Source organism: Eulemur rufifrons, chromosome 18 (genome assembly GCF_041146395.1).
Source record: "Eulemur rufifrons isolate Redbay chromosome 18, OSU_ERuf_1, whole genome shotgun sequence".
NCBI classification, from domain to species: Eukaryota; Metazoa; Chordata; class Mammalia; order Primates; family Lemuridae; genus Eulemur; species Eulemur rufifrons.
In genome coordinates, this window is record NC_091000.1 from 27,915,254 (window position 1) to 27,934,787 (window position 19,534).

A 19,534-nucleotide genomic window follows, 5' to 3' on the forward strand; every position below is an offset into this window, starting at 1 on the left:
ACCCCAACTGAGTTTGAGATGGAAGGCATGACCGCCATTTGTTTACTACATCTCAGTTCTTGTGTGCCTCTCTTGGTGTGAATCTCTTGCTACAATGATTGTGATTTTGTTACTTTAGAATATGGTTTTCTTACACTTAACGCAAACTAGTTGTATTATATATTTATATCTACTTGCCTATCTTTTCAACTTAAGGGATTTTCAAGGGTATTTTGACTTTTTTTTTCTTAAGCACTGATTTTTAGAACTACTTCCTATGCTTTTGTATATATAACTATGTACTGCATTATGTATGAGTAAATGTAGAATATAGTTAGCTTTATTGTGGTTATATACATATATTTAAACATTTAGATTTACTCTGACAAAATTTATCTGAGAGGCACACAGAGACTGAGACTATAATGTTGGGACATCTGAACGAGATCTCCTTTGGGGCGTATGTTTTTGTTTATTAGAATTACAGACAGAATTAAATGCTCTGTTTTCTCTCCAAGTTCACATACTTGTTTTCGCTAAATACAATGCTTGTATTGACTCACCTTCTCTATATTCCTTGTTTCCATTTTGTAATAGCAGTCATATCTCCCCAGTAGTTAATTACTCTGGTCTATACACTGACCCTCATTTCAGTCCATACCCCTAGAGCCATGAAAAGCCTCTTGATATAGCTGGGTGGTAGTTTCAGTTTCCAGTTCTCTACTTTTCTTTGGTAGAAACATTTCTCCCCTTGTACTGTAAATTCCAACCCAATAGAACGTGGAGTCATGGGAACAAGAAGCAAAATATTTACAAATATGTGAGAAAGGCATACTTAATGACTGTCTCTATTTTCTCTTCTATCTCTTGGTTCCTGAATGTACAGTTATTAGAGTGACAGTGTCATTGATTGATTTTGGGTTCTGGTTTAGAGCATGTATACTTCAAAATAACATCATCTGGCACTGTAGCTGGGATTTTAATGGATTATTTTATTGTCCTATAAGGCCACTGCTTTACTCGCCAGGAAAAGGTGAATCCCATAAACATCACTTCATTGCTTAACTTTTTTTTTTTTTTTTTTTTTTTTGCTGTGATATAATTTCCTTGGCCAGTGGTGTTGGTAAAACCACAATTACTGTACTGGCAGAGGTATGCTGGACAGATAGGGCAAGTATATTTTCCATTGAGGATAAATTGTTATTGCCTCAATGGTGAGAGAAGGCAAATATAGAATGCAGATGTTGAGTGCCCTTCTGATAAACATACTGTTGTTCCCCAGCCCCACTTCAGTGTGTAGGGAATAATAGTCTTGTCTCAGTACTAAGTCTGGGAGTATAACAGTAGCACAACTACATTATACCTGCTTAGTAATGATTATAAGTATATAATTAATATGACATTATATAATTAACAAAGGGTAGTTGGGACAGTTCTATAAATGTAAATCTTTTCAGATGCCATCTTACCATTAGTAGGTATTTGAATAAATAAGAATTTTTGTAGAATTTATAGTAGAATAAAGCAAGACAGAATGGATAGTATACTATTTTTAATAGCTTGATTATATTTCACTTTGTTTGAATTATAAAGAACATTCACTTATTCTGTAATGTTCTCTACAGTTTCCTTCTTATCTCTCTTCATCCTACTTTACCTCTCTTTTCTGTCTTTTTTTCCCCTTGGCTGTTTTACTTGTTTCTTTTATTGTCTTTCTTTTCCTGGTTCTATTTTATCTACTTCCTTCTTGTTAGTTAGTTTCTATCCAGAGATAATGTAATCTTTGTGGTTAAGAATTCTAGAGTTCAAAATCCCCTTCATTTAGATTATGGGAGGTTAAAATATGGCAGTGTTTTTCTGAGTGCCTGGTAAGTGATTTTTAATTTTAAAAAACCAGTAAGTATTTTTAATAGCAAGAATAAAATCACACTCCCCAAGAATCTTACTTCCATTTGTATAATATCTTTTATTTTTGTTAGGTTGAAACTCCATTGGAAGAAGCTATTAAATTTTTAACACCGTTGAAGAACTTGGTGAAGAACAAGATAGAAACTCATCTTTTTGCCTTTGAGATTTACTTTAGGAAAGGTAGGCAATTAGGGTATAGTGGACCTGATAAACTGATCACTGTATTTCTTAGTTATAGTCACCCAGCTCTCATAGCCTCACCACTGTAGGGTTATTTGGCAAATGCTAATGCAGCTTTCTCACAGAAATGCCTGTGATGCACAGAAGGTTGTGGGAAGGTACAATGATACAATTTAACTCTTCTAGGACATTAGAATCATAGATGAATGTTCATGACTAGAATTAAGGTCAAATATGGTAATTGCCATTTATGTAGTTCAAAGAACTGATGATTGCGTGGATAAAATTAGTTAATACAAAGCTTAGAATAGTGCCTGGTACATAGTAAGCATTAAATAAATATTGGCTATTATGAGCTATTGTCATAAATAGAAGATATAATCTTTCAGCTAGATCTTGAGTGGATTGTATTTCTAAAGGAAAGCATACATAGAAAGAAAGAGTATCTATTAAGATAACACAAGAATGTATAAATAATATTGACGTCTGTATTACCTGGAGCCAGGTAAAAGATAAATGAAGGGTCTAGGTTTCCAAGTTTAAGATGCTTAGAATATATATTTAGTAGATCATAAGATTTTATAGTGCTGAATTGATATAGTCCAGTGGTTCATCAAAAAAAAAGTTTCTCTTCCAATACATGAACTTCAAGAAAAAAAAAAAAACAAAAAGACTGAAAAAAAAGTTTGTCACTAAGGTGATGGATATTGAAGGGTAGAGAAACTAGTTAGTAAGATCAAATAGAAGATTCTGGTTCTGAACAATATAACTATTAAAGCAGGTTGAGTAGAATGGTACTTCTCTATGTAGAGTATCCATTAAGTCATGTTTAGCAAAAGTATTGTTGGGAGGAAAGTGGCTATATAACATTGTTTTATGATAGGATACAAAACTAACTCTAGATTGAATTTTTATTAATAAATTTAGCATGGTATATAATATAGAAATGGCTGGGAAGAAATAGATCAAAAGATAACAGCTTGTCTCTTGTTAGAGTTTGAGTGATGAAAGTATTTTCTATTTTCCACAATTATTGTGTTATAACTTGGAAAATAAGTTTAATAATAGTCCAATAATTTTCAAACTTTTCTTTTAACAGTTTATACAACTCCCCCTTAAAAAATATTCTTAAATGGAACCCCAAAGTATAAAATACAAAAGCTGCTCTGCTTAAAGTGGGGAAGGGCAATCTAAAGCCCCATTCAATTGGCTTCTTGGCTGTGTTCTAACCTCTAAAGGACCCCAGCATTTGGAATCCACTGCAGTTGTATGAAATTGGTAATGACAAAGGGCATGGCAGTATTTTTAGCTTTCTCAGTGTTGGGGGCAAGGGAAAAGAAATTATCAGAAGAGCCTGGGGTTTTGAACTTTGATATTTGGAAAAGGGTACCAAATTAGGGAAGTCTTAACAAAGACAGGGTTATATCGATAAGACTTGGAAATGGACTGAGCATGCAAGTTCAAATTTCCATTTAACATGTGGAAACACTACTGAACTTTGGCAAAGATGGAGAATGGGGTGGAGATAGTGTAGAGAGAGATTAGAAAATGACTGAAAACATGATCTTGCTGAATAGTCTATCTTCAGTGGGGAAGAGGAGTCAGGGATTGATTGGCAGGAGAGGAAAGTCAAGTAAAAGGGAAACGATTTTACATGTTACAAAATGCAGGAAAGGAAATACTTTCAAGAATACACAAGGAAATTTTCTGTGTAGTGGGGAACATTTCTTTATTTTGATTAAAGGAGGTTAGGAAATGAAATGGCTTCAAATTTTGTTTCTTTGTTTATATGCCATTAGTTCAAATATTGCTGAATGCTGCCTAAATTTTCTAATATTTTATAAAACTTTTTTTCTTAAGGAATGTTATATGAAAAATATCAGCTGATATTGTTAATTGAAGGAAAATTGTTTGCTTCAACCATACGTTTGCAGTTCAGGTGTGATTGACTCTAATTTTCCTATTTGTAAGGTCTTGGCCCTTCAAAGGAGGGTCTCTTATTTTATCAAATGATCAAAATATATCTTACTTTTTCTTTTTGTAGAAAAGTTTCTTTTGATGCTACAATCAGTAAAGAGGGCATTTGCTATTGATTCTAGTCATCCCTGGCTTCATGAGTGTATGATTCGACTCTTTAGTACTGGTATGTTTTTGTTTTCCATTACTTAAGTATTTGATACAGTAGTTAATAGTGACTATATAAATGATCTGTACAAGTTTATCATAAACTCAATGATTTTAAAGCTGTTGTATATTAAATTAGCTAAGAGGGAAAGTAGGGCTCTTTTTTTGTGTGTGTGATAACGGTCTTTATTTTAAGACTATAAATGTTACCTGATTTTGACATAGAATTGTTGAGTCCAGATGTTTGAGAATCACCTTTGTTTCTGTTTCTAAAAAGTTATCTGTAAGTTGAAGTTTTGAATCATATTGCATTATGTAAAGTTTCTTAGGAAATTGTTTTAAAATTGGAGAATCTCTTTGAAGTTGACTATTTTCTCCTTATTTATCTTGTAGATCTGAATTTGCATGAATTAGGTTTGCTTAGCACAATTCTTTAAGAGTTAAAAAATTTTTTTGTTACTTGAAAATAATCTGTATTTTCAAATATTTTGACAGGCAGATCAATGTATTAGTTTTAATGTGAAGTAGAACTATAGATTTTTAGAGCCTAAAAGATAACATAATAACATTAACTTAGCTATCTCATTGTTAATTTCATTCATTATGTAAAAAATGATGAAATTAAACCAGCCATCCTAATCAAGCTTTTTAAAAAATGCTAAATTGTCCCAATTAAGAACACTGTTTTGACTTTTGAGAAGAAGTAAAGCCTTATTTAAGTTGTTTTTATGCTTGTCCAAAAATAACTCCTGTTATAGAAACTGATTCCTAGGAATGTTTTTCCTCAATATAAAAAAAATTGTGGAAGTAGTAATATAACTACATTATAGAAAATAGAAGAAAGAATTACTGTATTTAGAAAAAATAAAGAAGTTTGTTTTTCTTAGTATTAGAAAAACTTTGAAATCGTGAATCAGAAAATTAAGGCTACAAATAATAGTTTTGATCCATTCTCAATTAGGATGGAGTACACACAAACTATTTTCAAAAATAACATACACATCCAAAAGGATGGCCTGAAAATAAAACAAACAAACAAACAAACAAAAAAATAACATACACACTTTGTTTTATGCGCTAGATTCTTTCCTGAAAGGTAATTAAATAAAATACCTAAGTCCTTTGGAGTTAGAAACTTTCTTTGGAAATACGAATTAAAAGTGACATATTTAAATGCATTTGCTAGTAATGAGTATATAGAATATGTAGATTGATTAACATGACTTTTCTTTCAGCAGTTGGTTTCAGAAAATTAAAATACACATGGGCTTAAAATTTTTAATAATTAGTTAGAATTATTGAGTATCTGTGCTGCTGTACCCATTGCTCTAGGTGGTCAGCTAAAATCATTGTCATGAAGAGACTTTACAAAGTGATCCTCATTTTGACTGAATTTAGGCAATGAAATTAGGCCACAGTTACTGGCAGTGGTAAAGGTGCACCACTGTCTCTTTAAAAAGCATTTAAGGAGTTAGGTAGACTGCTTTATTTCCTTTGCTGAACACAGGGTTGTACATAAAATCATATGTAAAACTACAGATATCCAAATACAATTATCTTTGTTATATACCCCAAAGGTTTCTTTAACTAAAATATTTGGTGCTTTTAAAGAAGTTTAATTTAGAAGTAATTTTTCATGAATACATTTGTCATGTTGAGATATATTGTTGTAATTGCTTCTTTACAAAGAAACCCTCACAAATACACTGTTCTGGGGAGTATGGAGGAAAAAACAATGCCTCCACAACTATTTTAATCATTTGTAGAGACCTTTCTAAATGAATGTGGATTTTAGCATGGTTACTGGCACCCTCTAAGTCTCTAGAATATGTTATACTACCAGTGTAATTACTATAAGCTGCATGAAGCCATTTATCATATAGGACCACCTTTCTCCCTTTTTATTCTGAGGGGGAATTGATACTCTTCTTAAGTTTTTTACTTTTTAAAAAATTTTAAAGTTATAGGACTAAAAGCAATTTAAATTACATTTCTAATCACTGCTAAGTAAAAGACAGGAGCTTATATATTCAATTTTTCTTATTTTCTTACCTGTTTATATTCTTCTACCTGCTTTTAAAATCACCACTATTTGGCTACTTTGATCTACAGTGAGACATTACATCTGTTTCTTATTTCTACAACCTCATTTGTCTTTTTTCTGCAGAGATTATTTTTCTCTGTACTTATGTATGTCTCCCTACCCTTCTTTAATACTCTCATTTATTATTTATTATTATTTAAGCCTTATTTACCATTCTCATTCATTTTGCCATTTTGAGTGGTAGTCACTTAGTATGTTGTGCTGTAACATACTAAGCAATCATTATCTCACACAAAATATGAATATTTTCTACCCAAATTATTAATAATGGCAACTACCTTGAAAACCCAGGGCAACTCCTTTTGTTAAGAATCAGCCCCCTCTTCATTGTGGCTTTTAATCACTGGTGATTACTTAATTCAATCTGCTAATAAGTTAATAGCGTGAATCAAACAGTATTTCAATTTTAAGATGTCAAAGGACCCAGATCAAAAGGTTTTATCCACCCCTGCCCATCCAGTTAGTATTTTTCCTTGATTCACAACACTTACTACTCTTATTATGGAAGGTGATTGAATAATCTGAGATTTTTGTTCTTTTTTACATTGTTGAGAACTCAGTATTTTTTTATTAGTCTTGTCACTTTCAAAGTCTTTTTAGATTTTTTTCCTGCCCACTAGTTTTTAGCAATAATAAATCATCTGATAATCTATGACATTGAAGTTGATCCTTTTCTTAAAGGTAGAGGTAAAATTTCATTACCAGAATTCCATAGGACAGTTGAGGTTTCATTGCAGATTTTTTTTTTTTTTTTGTAATTGATATCTTCCTGGAAATTTTAGTTGTAATCTACATGATTTAGGAGAAGAAACTGAGTGGGCCTCAAACTTTTGTGAATTACCAAGTGAGGAAATGTTTTTGGAAACTTAGTAAAGTTGGGAGTTATTTAAATATATGTGTTGCTCTTTCATTTTGTGGAGTGAATTTTTTTTTCTTAGCAGTTTTGATTTTTCTGGGAGATTGTTTAATCTAAGGGAAACAAGTTAAAATGTAGATTGTACAATTACTGCCTACATATAAAGTGTCCCGAAAGCATTTCAGGCAAACTAACAAGGCTCATGGAAATAACTTTCATTATATGGAAGATTTATATTTTTTGAGATAATGTTCACTATAATTGGCTATGACTTATTTTAACTATTCTTCCTATTCTCTCTCTACTCTTGCTTCCCCCTGAAAAACAAGTATTGATAAATTGCCAAAACCAAGTGGAAAGTACAGCCAGAACAGAGTTAAACTTAAACATTATACTTCTATATCTACTCTTCAGGGTTCAGAATTTTTTAAACTTAGGGTGATGATCCATGGTAGAATAACAAAATCAATGAAATCAGTTACAAATGAGTTATTATCAACGTTCGGAAACCTGAAATAAAATGGTATAGAAAATATCAGCGTTATGTCAAACATAGTAAGTGCTCTGCGAAACTTTTGGTTCACACAAGTTATGGATGTGGGATTATACATTTGTCACAGTACAAATACTTAGTTGCAGTAGAAATTTGAAAGCCACCACCATCAGGAAAATCTAGTTATGTTTTCAAACTATAACAAAAATAGTAACTACAATTTATTGAATACCTGGTATATAATTTGCACTTTTATATGGTATCTTATTCTTACTGTAAACCCTCTAGGTTAGATATCACCCCAATTTTATAGATCAAAAAATAGGTTCAGAGAGGTTATGACTAGTCCAAACCCAGGTCCATACCCAGGTCTGTCTGGCTCCAAAGCTCTAGGCTGTTATCACTCTATACCAAAATAACAATGAAACAAAGCATAACTTGGAATCAGTCCAGAGGGATTGGGGTCTGCTTTTTCATCTCTAAATCCCAAGGCCTGGGAATACAGGTATTTATTGACTATTGTGTATTTACTACAGGAAAATGCTTTGGTAGTCCTTTGGAGTTTATTATATAGTGATAGCTCAATTCACATAGTTCCTAAAAAGGGTCAATGACGTCAGCTATGTTTCTTTTTTTTTTTTTTTTAATTGGTAAATGTGCCTTACTTAGGTATAGAGGAAGATAAGGAAGATGAGGAAAATTTGTTGTCTTAAGCACAACATATTTCCTGTGATAGTATTTACATGTAAGTGCTCTCAAGCCCCTCTGCTCTGCAGACCTTAAGGTTGAGGGGATACAATCCTAGAGGCTTAGAAGGCTTTGAAATTAGATCTTTTGTCATTCATTTTGCATCCTGTTGTTTTCTGGAAATGAATCACCTGTTGGTGAAATTCTTTGAATGCCTTTAGAACAATGATCAGATTGGTCTGCTGGTACATATTCTTTAAATTTATGTAGGTAAGCTCTTCTTTAAATATTGAAATATCAGTAGGTTTTATCTAGTCTTGTCTGTATTTGCTGTGTTGCATTGGCCTCATCAAGTACATAATTTAGCTCTTACAAAACTTTATCAGAGTATTTAACTACTAAGACGGTTTGTTTTTAATTTATTCAGCAGTTTGTGAAAGTAAAGATTTACCTGATACAGTTAGAACAGTATTAAAACAAGAAATGAATCGTCTTTTTGGAGCAACAAATCCAAAGAATTTTAATGAAACTTTTCTGAAAAGGAATTCTGATTCATTGCCACACAGATTATCAGGTAATCATTTTATTTTATCCCTCTCTTAGCCTTCTAAAACAACTTCAGTATTTATTTTAATAGATCAGTGAAATGTAGGGTGCACATTTTTAGCACAGAAAGAGGCATTGTGTATATTTTACATTTTAATCCTATGAAAACAGGCAGCTTAAATATGCTTCCTAAGCTGTGTGCAGTGGTGCACACCTGTAGTCCCAGCTATTTGGGAAGCTGAGGTAGAAGAATCACTTGATCCCAGGAGTTCAAGGCCAATCTGGGCAACATAGCAAGACCCAATCTCATACACACACACACACACACACACACATACACACATTTTCTATACATTTTTTAGTTTCTTAAGACAATATTATTTACTATGAATCAAGGTCAGTTGTCTCTCGTGGCTCAGCATTGGCATTACAAAGAAGCAAGCATAACTAAATTTAAATGTGTACCGCACAATAGAAGAGGAGCTTTTTCTTTTATTTCTTCTCCCATCATTTTATTTATTTATTTATTTATTTGAGACAGAGTCTCGCTCTGTTGCCCAGGCTAGAGTGCCGTGGCATCAAGCTCACAGCAACCTCAAACTCCTGGGCTTAAGCAATCTTTCTGCCTCAGCCTCCCGAGTAGCTGGGACTACAGACATGTGCCACCATGCCTGGCTACTTTTTTTTTTTTTTTTTCTATATAAATTTTTAGCTGTCCATATAATTTCTTTCTGTTTTTAGTAGAGACAAGGTCTCGCTCTTGCTCAGGCTGGTCTCGAACTTCTGAGCTCAAACAATCCGCCCGCCTCAGCCTCTCAGAGTGCTAGGATTACAGGCGTGAGCCACCGCGCCCGGCCCATTATATTTTTATTATTCACTCAGATGCGACCATCATCTTCCATTTCTCATGCTTATTATAGGTATCAAACTTGACAATGGTAAACACCTGGAACTATCTGATAGTTTATGGGAAATCTAAGATAAGAGTCTATACCAGTGGGCCAAAATCTGGACTTTATGGGATCATGTGGGTAGTGCTTTAGTAGTATTCTTTTAAAATACCTGGCTAAGAAGCCCAGCAGCTTTGTATGCCTTTGTGGAATCCTGAACTCAGTTTTTTGGCACATGGTATTGAGATTGGGTATTCCCTTCACCCCCAAATTATTGTGCTTATTTTAGAAAGAAGACTATCCATGGTCCCACCACAGAGTATTATTACTAGAATATTTGTATTCATAGTCTCTTTTACTGTGCATATTTTATGTATACATTATATTTTATTAGATAGATACACATGATATACCTTAATCATTTTGGCAATTTACCTATTTTTGACGGTTAGGCTATTTCTGGTCTACCCTCAGGATTTTTTTTTTTAAATAACAGTGTCTCCCGTGGCTATTCCCATTTTTCTAATAAAGTGCCATGCTCTGTGTGGACATGTAACCTGCATTTTATATTTGAATAAGTAGAGGATGAGATGTTGGTTTTACTTGAAATAAAACAAATTTCCTTTCCCCTTCTCATGTAGCTGCCAAAATGGTATATTATTTAGATCCTTCTAGTCAGAAGCGAGCTATAGAGTTGGCAACAACACTTGATGAATCCCTCACTAACAGAAACCTCCAGGTAAAGAGTTTTCGTAATCTCTACGTAAGAATACTGGACTACTTTTTGTTTCTCTTTTCACCAAGAAAAATAACTTTTTTGTTATTCTTTAAATCATTAAGAATCTATGTCAGAAATAGCTCATCTTAAATTTATTTAGGGTTTTGTGTATATATATATATACACAAAGCACACCAGGCTACTTGACATTCAGTAACTAGTTTCACATCTGTAATTTGGAATGACTTTTTTAAAAATATATTTTAGTATAATCATATTTATGTTTCGTATATTATTTTTAAATTTCAACTTGTCTCTGTGCATTTCAGAGCCAGCAGTGGTCTCAGTGAAGATTCTGACATATTTAAGGTTTATTTACCAGGGGCTAAATAATTAGATTGGTGCAAAAGTAATTGCAGTCTCTGTGAATTTTAAATCATTATAACTAGGCTAAAACACAACTTTATTAATCAAAATAGTAACTATTACAATCAACACATTTTTGCCAATGAGAAATAAGTTTGTTTATTTCTGTAGCATAAAAGTCCATGCTTCAGGATTCGATGAACTCTTGGAAAGTATTTTCTGCATCCTGCTGGTTGTGGAAGCGTTTTCCCTGCAAGAAGTTGTTGAGATGTAGTCAGTTGGGGAGAGGTCAGGTGAATGTGGCAGGTGAGGCAAAACTTACTTCATAGCCCAGTTCGTTCAACTTTTGAAGCGTTGGTTCTGCGATGTGTGGTCGGGTGCTCTCGTGCAGAAGAATTGGGCCCTTTCAGTTGACCAATGCCAGCTGCAAGCGTTGCAGTTTTCAGTGCATCTCAGTGATTTGCTGAGCATACTTCTCAGATGTAATGGTTTCGCCAGGATTCAGAAAGCTGTAGTGGATTAAACTGGCAGCAGACCACGAACATGGCCTTTTTTGTGGTGTAAGTTTGGCCTTGGGAAGTGCTTCAGAGTTGGTTCTCAGTCCACCCACTGAGCTGGTCATCACCAGTTGTCATATAAAATCCACTTTTCATTGCACGTCACAATCCGATTGAGAAATCATTCGTTGTTGCGTACAATAAGAGAAGGTGACACTTCAAAACAATGATTCTTTTGATTTTCAGTCAGTTCATGAGGCACCCACTTAACGAGCTTTTTCACTTTTCCAAATTGCTTCAAGTGCCAAACGACTGTAGAATGGTCAATGACGAGTTCTTCGGCAACTTTCTCATGTAGTTGTAAGAGGATCAGCTTTTATGATTGCTCTCGGTTGTTGTCAACCTCCGATGGCTCTGATGGCCCGCCACTGTGCTCCTCATCTTCAAGGCTCTTATCTCCTTTGCAAAACTTCTTGAAGCACCACTGCACTGTACATTCATTAACAGTTCCTGGGCCAAATGTGTTGTTGATGTTGCGAAGTTGTCTCCACTGCTTTATGACCCATTTTGAACTCGAATAACAAAATTGCTCGAATTTGCTTTTTGTCTAACATAATTTCCAAAGTCTAAAATAAATATAAAATAAACAGCAAGTAATAAGTCATTAGCAAAAAAATCATAAAGTGAGAAATATACATTAAAATGATGTATAACATAACCACATTTATTTAAGAATGTATTCCAATATCAAACAGCAAATTTCAACAATGCTAAAACTGCAATTACTTTTGCACTAACATAATAAAATACTCATTTTATAGCTTGTAATACAATATGAGATTAAAGTAAAAGACAATATGAGTATATTATAAAATACAGATTATAGTTTAGAGTAAAAACAAAGGACTGCTATTTTGTGTTATAAGCATCCAAATAATAAAGTACTTGCTGAAAGATAGTTAAATATATTCATTTAATGCAAATGAAGGCACTATTTTAAGAAAGAGAAACTGCTCTTGTTAGTTGCACCATTTAGAACCTGGATTTAAGATCCTTTGTAACCTGACACAGTTTATAGAATTCTACATATCTGGAAACTAAGTAGTGTTTTCTAAATGAAAAGATTAAAAAGGAAAATATGAGAAATGCAATTCAACAAAAATCATTTAAAAATATAAGAAGCAGACTTACTTAGGGATTTTGTTGAAAGAATTACTGATTTTCATGATTTTTCTTGCCTACAATCACTTTGTGTTTGAGACAGTCTTTTCTGTTTAGCTATTGGGCATGCCTTAAGATGTTCTTTAATTTGAATATAAGGTTGAAAAACAATGTTTGATTTTGCTGGCTGGCTCTAAGGCCTCCCAAAAATTAAAAGGTCTATGTATAATAATTGGCATTGGCATTGTAAATTAGACGCTTATACACAGGGCCAGACTAGGCTGAGTTAAAGTTGGCTGCCGAGGGTTGTGTACTTGCTGAGAGAGTGGGTACCTCTTTAAATGTAGCACCCTATACACCTTACTTGCCTCACCTTAGTCTTGTTTCTACATTTGTCCCATGTTTATCCTCTTGTGTAAACCCTGCAATTCTGGAGAAATGGATAAATTAGGCCTTAAAGAACATTCTACTGGAATGTGTATGCAGGAATAAATGGGTTTTTTTTCCCTTAAATATGTGCATTTATTTCTTATTTTGGAAATATTGAATTGATACTGAAATGTGTAATAAATTCACAGTAAAAATCTTTTTTGACAAGTTTTAACATGATGATTTTTCTTTCTTTAGACATGTATGGAGGTATTGGAAGCCTTGTGTGATGGTAGCCTAGGAGACTGTAAAGAAGCTGCTGAAGTTTATAGAGCAAATTGTCATAAGCTTTTCCCTTATGCTTTGGCTTTCTTGCCTCCTGGATATGAAGAGGATTTGAAGATCACAGTTAATGGAGATAGTTCTGCAGAAACCGAAGAACTGGCCAATGAAATTTGAACATCATCAAACAAGCAAATGGAATGACTTTGGACCATATCTAGTGTATAATATTTTTGTCACGCACCTGCTGCATTGCTCTAACTTACACAGAATGAGAGGAGTAAATGTTCTTGCCTTCAAATAGTGTTTTACGTTTTTTATCCTGCTGAAAAAGTATATATAAAATATCTAACATTACAGGATATAGGTTCAGTTTCTTAAAAAAATTAAAGCTGCTAAAATTGAGAGGTTAAAAAAAGATACCTTATCCTATTCCTACCCACCCACCCATGTTTTTAAACTAATTTATATAAAATCTGGAGGCTGTTACAGCTAACAAAGCAGGTGTGTGGCAGAAATATTACTTTAAATTTGTCTTGTGAGATTTTACTATATCTCAGACAGCCTAAATGCTGTTTTAGCACTGGATTCTTTCACTGAGCACAAAGAGTTGTTGGGGCTTTAGCATCTGACTGATTTTGTTACGGAATTGATTCTGACCATAGTAAGTATGCAGTGTGAATCACTATTTACAGAGAAATCTGCAACAGATGCTTGATGTTGTAGAAACTGGGACATATAGATACCAAGCAAAATTATAAGAAACCTAGAAGGTGTTCAATACGCTTGTTGTGTTTCCAAAATTCACTGTACATGATCAGTTTGGTGTTCTTGTACCACAGTTTTTAACTGAAGGAACCAGTTGGAACAGTCTCAATTTTAACTAAAACTTGAAGAACTAAAACAACAATGCAAACCTTTCAGCATTGTTTTGGCCAAACTTGTTAAAACTGTAATGCAAGAACCAAATGCACTGTGATGTGGCACCAACTAATTAGCAAGCATGAATTTTTCACCAAGAGTGAAAAAAAGGAAATCTACCATGGCTTGAAGTTAAAGAGCAGAACTCCTGACTACCATTCTATGACTGATCAAAAGACTAATAGTTAAAAACCTCAGCAGGCCTTGTTCACGATATGCAGAAAAAAAGTGCTGCAGTTTAGATACCTCTGGAATTTTTCCACAGTGTCACAGGTTTGTAATACTTGAAGCCCTACATTTCTAAGAATATATTTCTTGCTCAGTTGTTTCAGGCAAGCCCAAGACTTTGTAATTTTTAAAGGGCCCAACTTTTTTTTTTTTTTTCCAAATAACAGACCAGCTTCTTTTTCCTGCAGTTACAGATGTAATTTCCTTTTTGTTGTCAAACATAAGGTACCAAATATGATGCAATAAATTCTTTTGAAAAACAGTTGTGTGAATATTTCAACCTATCTGTGTTGGGCTTCTGTGAAAATACACAGGTGGAAACAGAGGTGTAAGCAAGAGGTACAGATGGGAGCTTTTTAGAAGGGGCTAAGTGCTGATGTCAGGGGAAATTCCATAAGTAGAGTGCTGCTCCTGCATTAAGATTTCATTGAGGACTAGGTTGGTGGCAGGTACTATGAATGTAATTCATAATTTGAAAGGAAAACTAAAAACTATTTTGACTGGGAAAATGAGCCTTAACATGTATGTTAAACCTGTACACTGAGAGCTAGTCTCAGGCTTAATATTCTCATTGCATTTGCAAGATCTGAGCAAATAAGATTAAAGTACAATGAACCAATTGTATATATAATTGACCTTTTTGTGGTACTTTTAGTTTATAGAATGTACTCTAAAGGGAATTTTCAGAAGGCCTGATCCTTTTATTGATTGAACAGTTGTGCTAAAATCAGCCTTTCATAGTACATGACCTGCATTCCACATCCCAGTCTAACAGTTTAGTGATGTAAAGAAAAGTTCAAACTGAACTCCAGTGCTTTGTTGTTTTATTAACTGGCCCTGTCTCAGGAACATCTTAACAGATGGCAAAAAGACAAAACCTTTTCAACTTCTCCTATGTGTGGCAACTGAAGTTCTTATTGTTGGGGAAGAACACTAGTGCTACCTCTGCCACTAATGAGGTGTTTGGAGGAGGCACCAGCCATATAATAGGGGGTGTATGTGTGACTTTTGTTTAAACTCTACTGTATATCGAAATGGATTCATCTATTTGTCTTGACAATGTTCAAATGATGTAGATTGTCTTAGAATGAATATTCATAAATACTCAGAATTCTTAATGCAGATGCCACCCGTAAGGAGCTAAATTCCTAACATGTATATTGTATTCCATCCCAATTTTACTGGAACTATTGAATAAATCTTTTATTTTCTTTCAGGTTTACTTGATAGTGGATACATTGTCTGGTGTCAAAGGACCTTGACTGGGTTCATTTTATGTCCAGACAGCACCCCTAAAACATTGTGTACTGTATTATCTTGCTCTGAGTGGTATCAACTGGATCATCTCACATTTGCCTCGTTTATTCTTTTAATTTCAAATGATACTGTGGAGAAAAACAGGGTTAGAAAAACAAGTGGAAAAGAAATGCAGTGATGTTGTAATCTAAACAAGTGCCTTATGTTTATTGCTAAGAACTGGTGTTATCAACCCTTTTGAGAAGAAAGGGTCCCTTGACCTGTATTAACATAGGAAAGTAAAGTTCTTTTTGTTTTTCTTTATTTTCAACTACTCTTGTCATTTCTCATTGAAAAACTAAAATCTGATTAGGTTAGTTACTCAGCTTTAATTAGATGGTTGAGTCATACATACCTTTTCAACATTTTTCTGTATTTATTATGCACAAAAATAAAGTGTGATCTATAATAGCATGACTAAAAATAGTGCCAATATTAGTCAATAGCTTTTTTGTGGGCTTTATCGGGCCCTTGTTTTTCATAGTGTTGCTTGTATTCCATGGCGTATTGCTAGTAGAGCTGTGAAATAAAAGCTGTGACTGAAGAGGTCAGAGAATCGTCCATATTCAGGTAGGTTGCAATAAATTCAGGGAAATCTGTATAATTTCTAAGAATATTTCAATTGCCATGTGTAGCATCTGTTTGGGAAGAGTTAAAAAGTGAAATATTAGACTTTATTATAAGATATACTTGTCTTAGATAATTACAGCCTTAAAATTTAAAATTAATCCTAGTAAGAGAATTCAAAGACTGACCTTTCAGATGGAGGCAATCTTCCCATTCTAGTTCATGCTCCAGTTCTGTAAGTTATAGACAAAGTTTCCTGATACCATTCTGCTATGAACTGAGCTTTACTGAATCCACTGCCAAACCTAAATTAAAAACAAAGTCCTGTGAGATTGCTATGTTGCACCATAATGAGTAGAAACACTATTTTGTTCCTTTTTTTTTTTTTTTTGGAGACAGTTTTGCTCTGTTGCCCAGGCTAGAGTTCCATGGCATCAGCCTAGCTCACAGCAACCTCAAACTGCTGGGCTTAAGCAATCCTCCTGCCTCAGCCTCCCGAGTAGCTGGGATTACAGACATGTGCCACCATGCCTGGCTAATTTTTTATATATGATTTTAGTTGTCCAGCTAATTTCTTTCTATTTTTAGTAGAGACGGGGGGGTCTCGCTCTTGCTCAGGCTGGTCTTGAACTCCTGACCTTCAGCAGTCCTCCCGCCTTGGCCTCCCATAGTGCTAGGATTATAGGCATGAGCCACCACACCTGACTATTTTGTTCCAATTTTGATTGTTGAAAATCTCAACCTATAGCAATGAAATAGTTTTGGAAAAGGTAGTTACTTATTGAATTGCACTTTGACCTTTCAGTATGCAGCCTATGAGTTGGATGTTGAAATAAAAGTGTGGTGTGCAGGAAGTTCTGGAAAAAAATCTCCAGAGATTTCTCTGCTCTATTTTAAGAAAGCAGAAGAGTATCTTCTACATACTCTGTAGGTTATATAGGGTATTCAAACCTGCTACCTCCATCAGAACATGACCACCTCTGTGACATTAAAAATGGGCTCCCCAAAGAGGGAGCAGCATATTGGAGGAAAGATCTGAAAGTTTCCAACTTCTCACTTTGTCCAGTTGCCTTTGAAGCAATGCTGTCTTGGGATTATAGCCAAAAGAAAGAAAGAAACTGGTACTATATAAATTAGAACCTTTACTAACTTATTTACTAAAGAGGAGCTTGGAAACTTCGTCATATTCAGTGCTCTTTATAGAGTTCTGTGTGCCAAGGTGAGAATACAGACTTTGTTTCAAAGCTGCTTGTACCAGAAGTAAAATTGATACTTGGTAATCTAACAAAACTATACTGTAGTGGTTATATTTTTAAAATCAAGTCTTTATCCCTCGTCTAAGGGTCTGCATTATTTAATACAAGTAGTATAATTCTTCCTAATTGAAAAAATGAATGGTGGTGAATATATGATGGAAAATTTTCTATCTGTGATAAAAAAGATGTCTGCTGTTGCTAAGTCTTCAACTTGGCCTCAATAAGTACAAATTATCTTCTCATTTAAAAAGAAGTAAAGAGTTTTTGGAGTATGTTCTAGATCCCATGACTTGCTTTCTGCTAATAATTACATTTATCTTCTATATTTAGTTACCTTTTGATTGTCTAACAAACAAGAAGCCTCTCTCCACAACAGTCTATGGCTGTCTTCCCAGTCTACCTTAGTTTCCTAACTTTGGTCTTTTATAACTTTGCCACTTGTTTACTTTGATCAACAAGTTTATCGGGTCAGTTGTCTAGTGCTTTAATGTCTCACCACAAATGGGATAGGAACTGGGTTTTTTCTAAAGTGTTCTTCTAAGACTATGTGGGGTTTTTTTTTTTTTTTTAAGTAGTAGTAAATAGCTACCAGTTCTCATGTTTCTTTGAATTGCTTATTTGCCTTTAAGTAGTCATGCTGTCACTGGATATCTTTAAAAATGAAAAGAAGGTTCAAAAAAACAACCTGTTTCCTAGATTCTTACCTTTCCTTCTTTAAGTTCTGGACCCTGGATTACTGAATACTAATTTTCCCTTCACCAATTTAGTAAAAACAATACTGTGGGTCAACAATAGCAGTAGAAGTATTTAAAAGCAGGTATTTAGCTAGCATTATTGTAGAGTTAACATTTGCCCAGAAGTTCATTGAAAAGGACCTAAGAATAAGCTCATTGCTTCACTTGTAATTTTTTACAACTTAAAAAGCTTTAAAGAGCCTACTTATTCAGGCATTTCATTTGACACAGCATTTTTCATTCACCTGCTAGAATGCTTTTTATTTGAGAGAAATGTGCCATTACAATATGAAGTTAAATGATTAATGCTTTGGTTCAGACTCATGTAAATCCATTTTTAATGTGATGTATGAAATTTTAAGGATTTATGCTGAGTACATTTTGGTATAAAGGAACAGTGACTAGGACAATACATAGTAGGTATTCAAATCCTGGTTAAATTTGCTGTGAATATTAATGCTGCCTTACAGATTGTAGAAAATAGCAATAAGTACTATTAACGTTCAGGTCACCTGCAAAAAGCTCACAATTTTTTGTCCCTTATCTGTTGATGTAGAGTATTCCCATTCATCTCTCCCTTGTCCTCTTCTGTTAGTCTTAAGGAATTTCCTCAAAGTACTATAGATCCATTACATTTTATTTATGTTGAGTATATTTTTCATGTCTAATTTTTGTTTTTTTCCTATAGTTTGTCAGGAATGGTTGTGACTGGTCTTTAGGAAGCAGATGCCTGGAAGGACCATCTTCTAATTTTCTCACTTGCCTGTTCATTGTGGCATTGGTTAGCAGTGAATCTACTCATCCTTCATGTCTTTAGCAACCAGCCACCCAGGTAACATCAAGCCATTGGAATTAAGTGACAAGGATTGTCACTCAGTTTTTCATCTTTCAAACAGTATAAGGGGCCTGGTAACACCATCTACCTAAAAGGCACTGTTTTTCGTAGCCTAGCATTTCCACTTTTAATCATTATAAGTAAGGAGACACAAATCAGGGATATGCTATGGTTCTAGCTGGACACTTGATTCACAGTCAGTGCCCATCACAAGTGATAGGTGTGGTCCATAGTTGATCTTTTCTACTGAGGATTGATTGGCAATTCAATCTTTTAAGTCATAAACTTAACACTGGTTTTATATTAGAATCCCAGGGAACTATTAAAAAAAAAAAAAAAAAAAACTCAAAAAACCTTACTGCCCAGCTCCACCAGCAAAGATTCTGATTTTAAATGATTTGGATTCAGGGCTAAGCATTGGTCTTCTTCCTTTCCTTCCTCTCCTTATTTCCTCCCCTCCTCCACTTCTTTCCCTTCCCCAGTGATTCCAAGGTGCATTCAGAGTTCAAAGCCACTATCTGATGATGAGGAAGAAGT

General features: G+C 34.1%; 1 protein-coding gene across 2 annotated transcripts in view; it reads left to right on the plus strand.

The window, feature by feature from the left end:
• Window positions 1-14,643, plus strand: part of NAA15 (N-alpha-acetyltransferase 15, NatA auxiliary subunit) — a 71,161-nt gene extending 56,518 nt beyond the window's left edge. Inside the window, exons 16-20 of one of the 2 annotated variants that reach the window (XM_069493181.1) lie at window positions 1,959-2,067; window positions 4,112-4,210; window positions 8,759-8,905; window positions 10,409-10,506; window positions 13,137-14,643. In XM_069493181.1, the coding sequence (XP_069349282.1) occupies window positions 1,959-2,067; window positions 4,112-4,210; window positions 8,759-8,905; window positions 10,409-10,506; window positions 13,137-13,337 (654 nt within the window). In that variant the 3' untranslated portion in view covers window positions 13,338-14,643. The remainder of the gene's footprint in view (window positions 1-1,958; window positions 2,068-4,111; window positions 4,211-8,758; window positions 8,906-10,408; window positions 10,507-13,136) is intronic. The other variant, XM_069493182.1, reaches the window with a different exon arrangement.
• The last annotated feature ends 4,891 nt before the right edge of the window (window positions 14,644-19,534 follow it).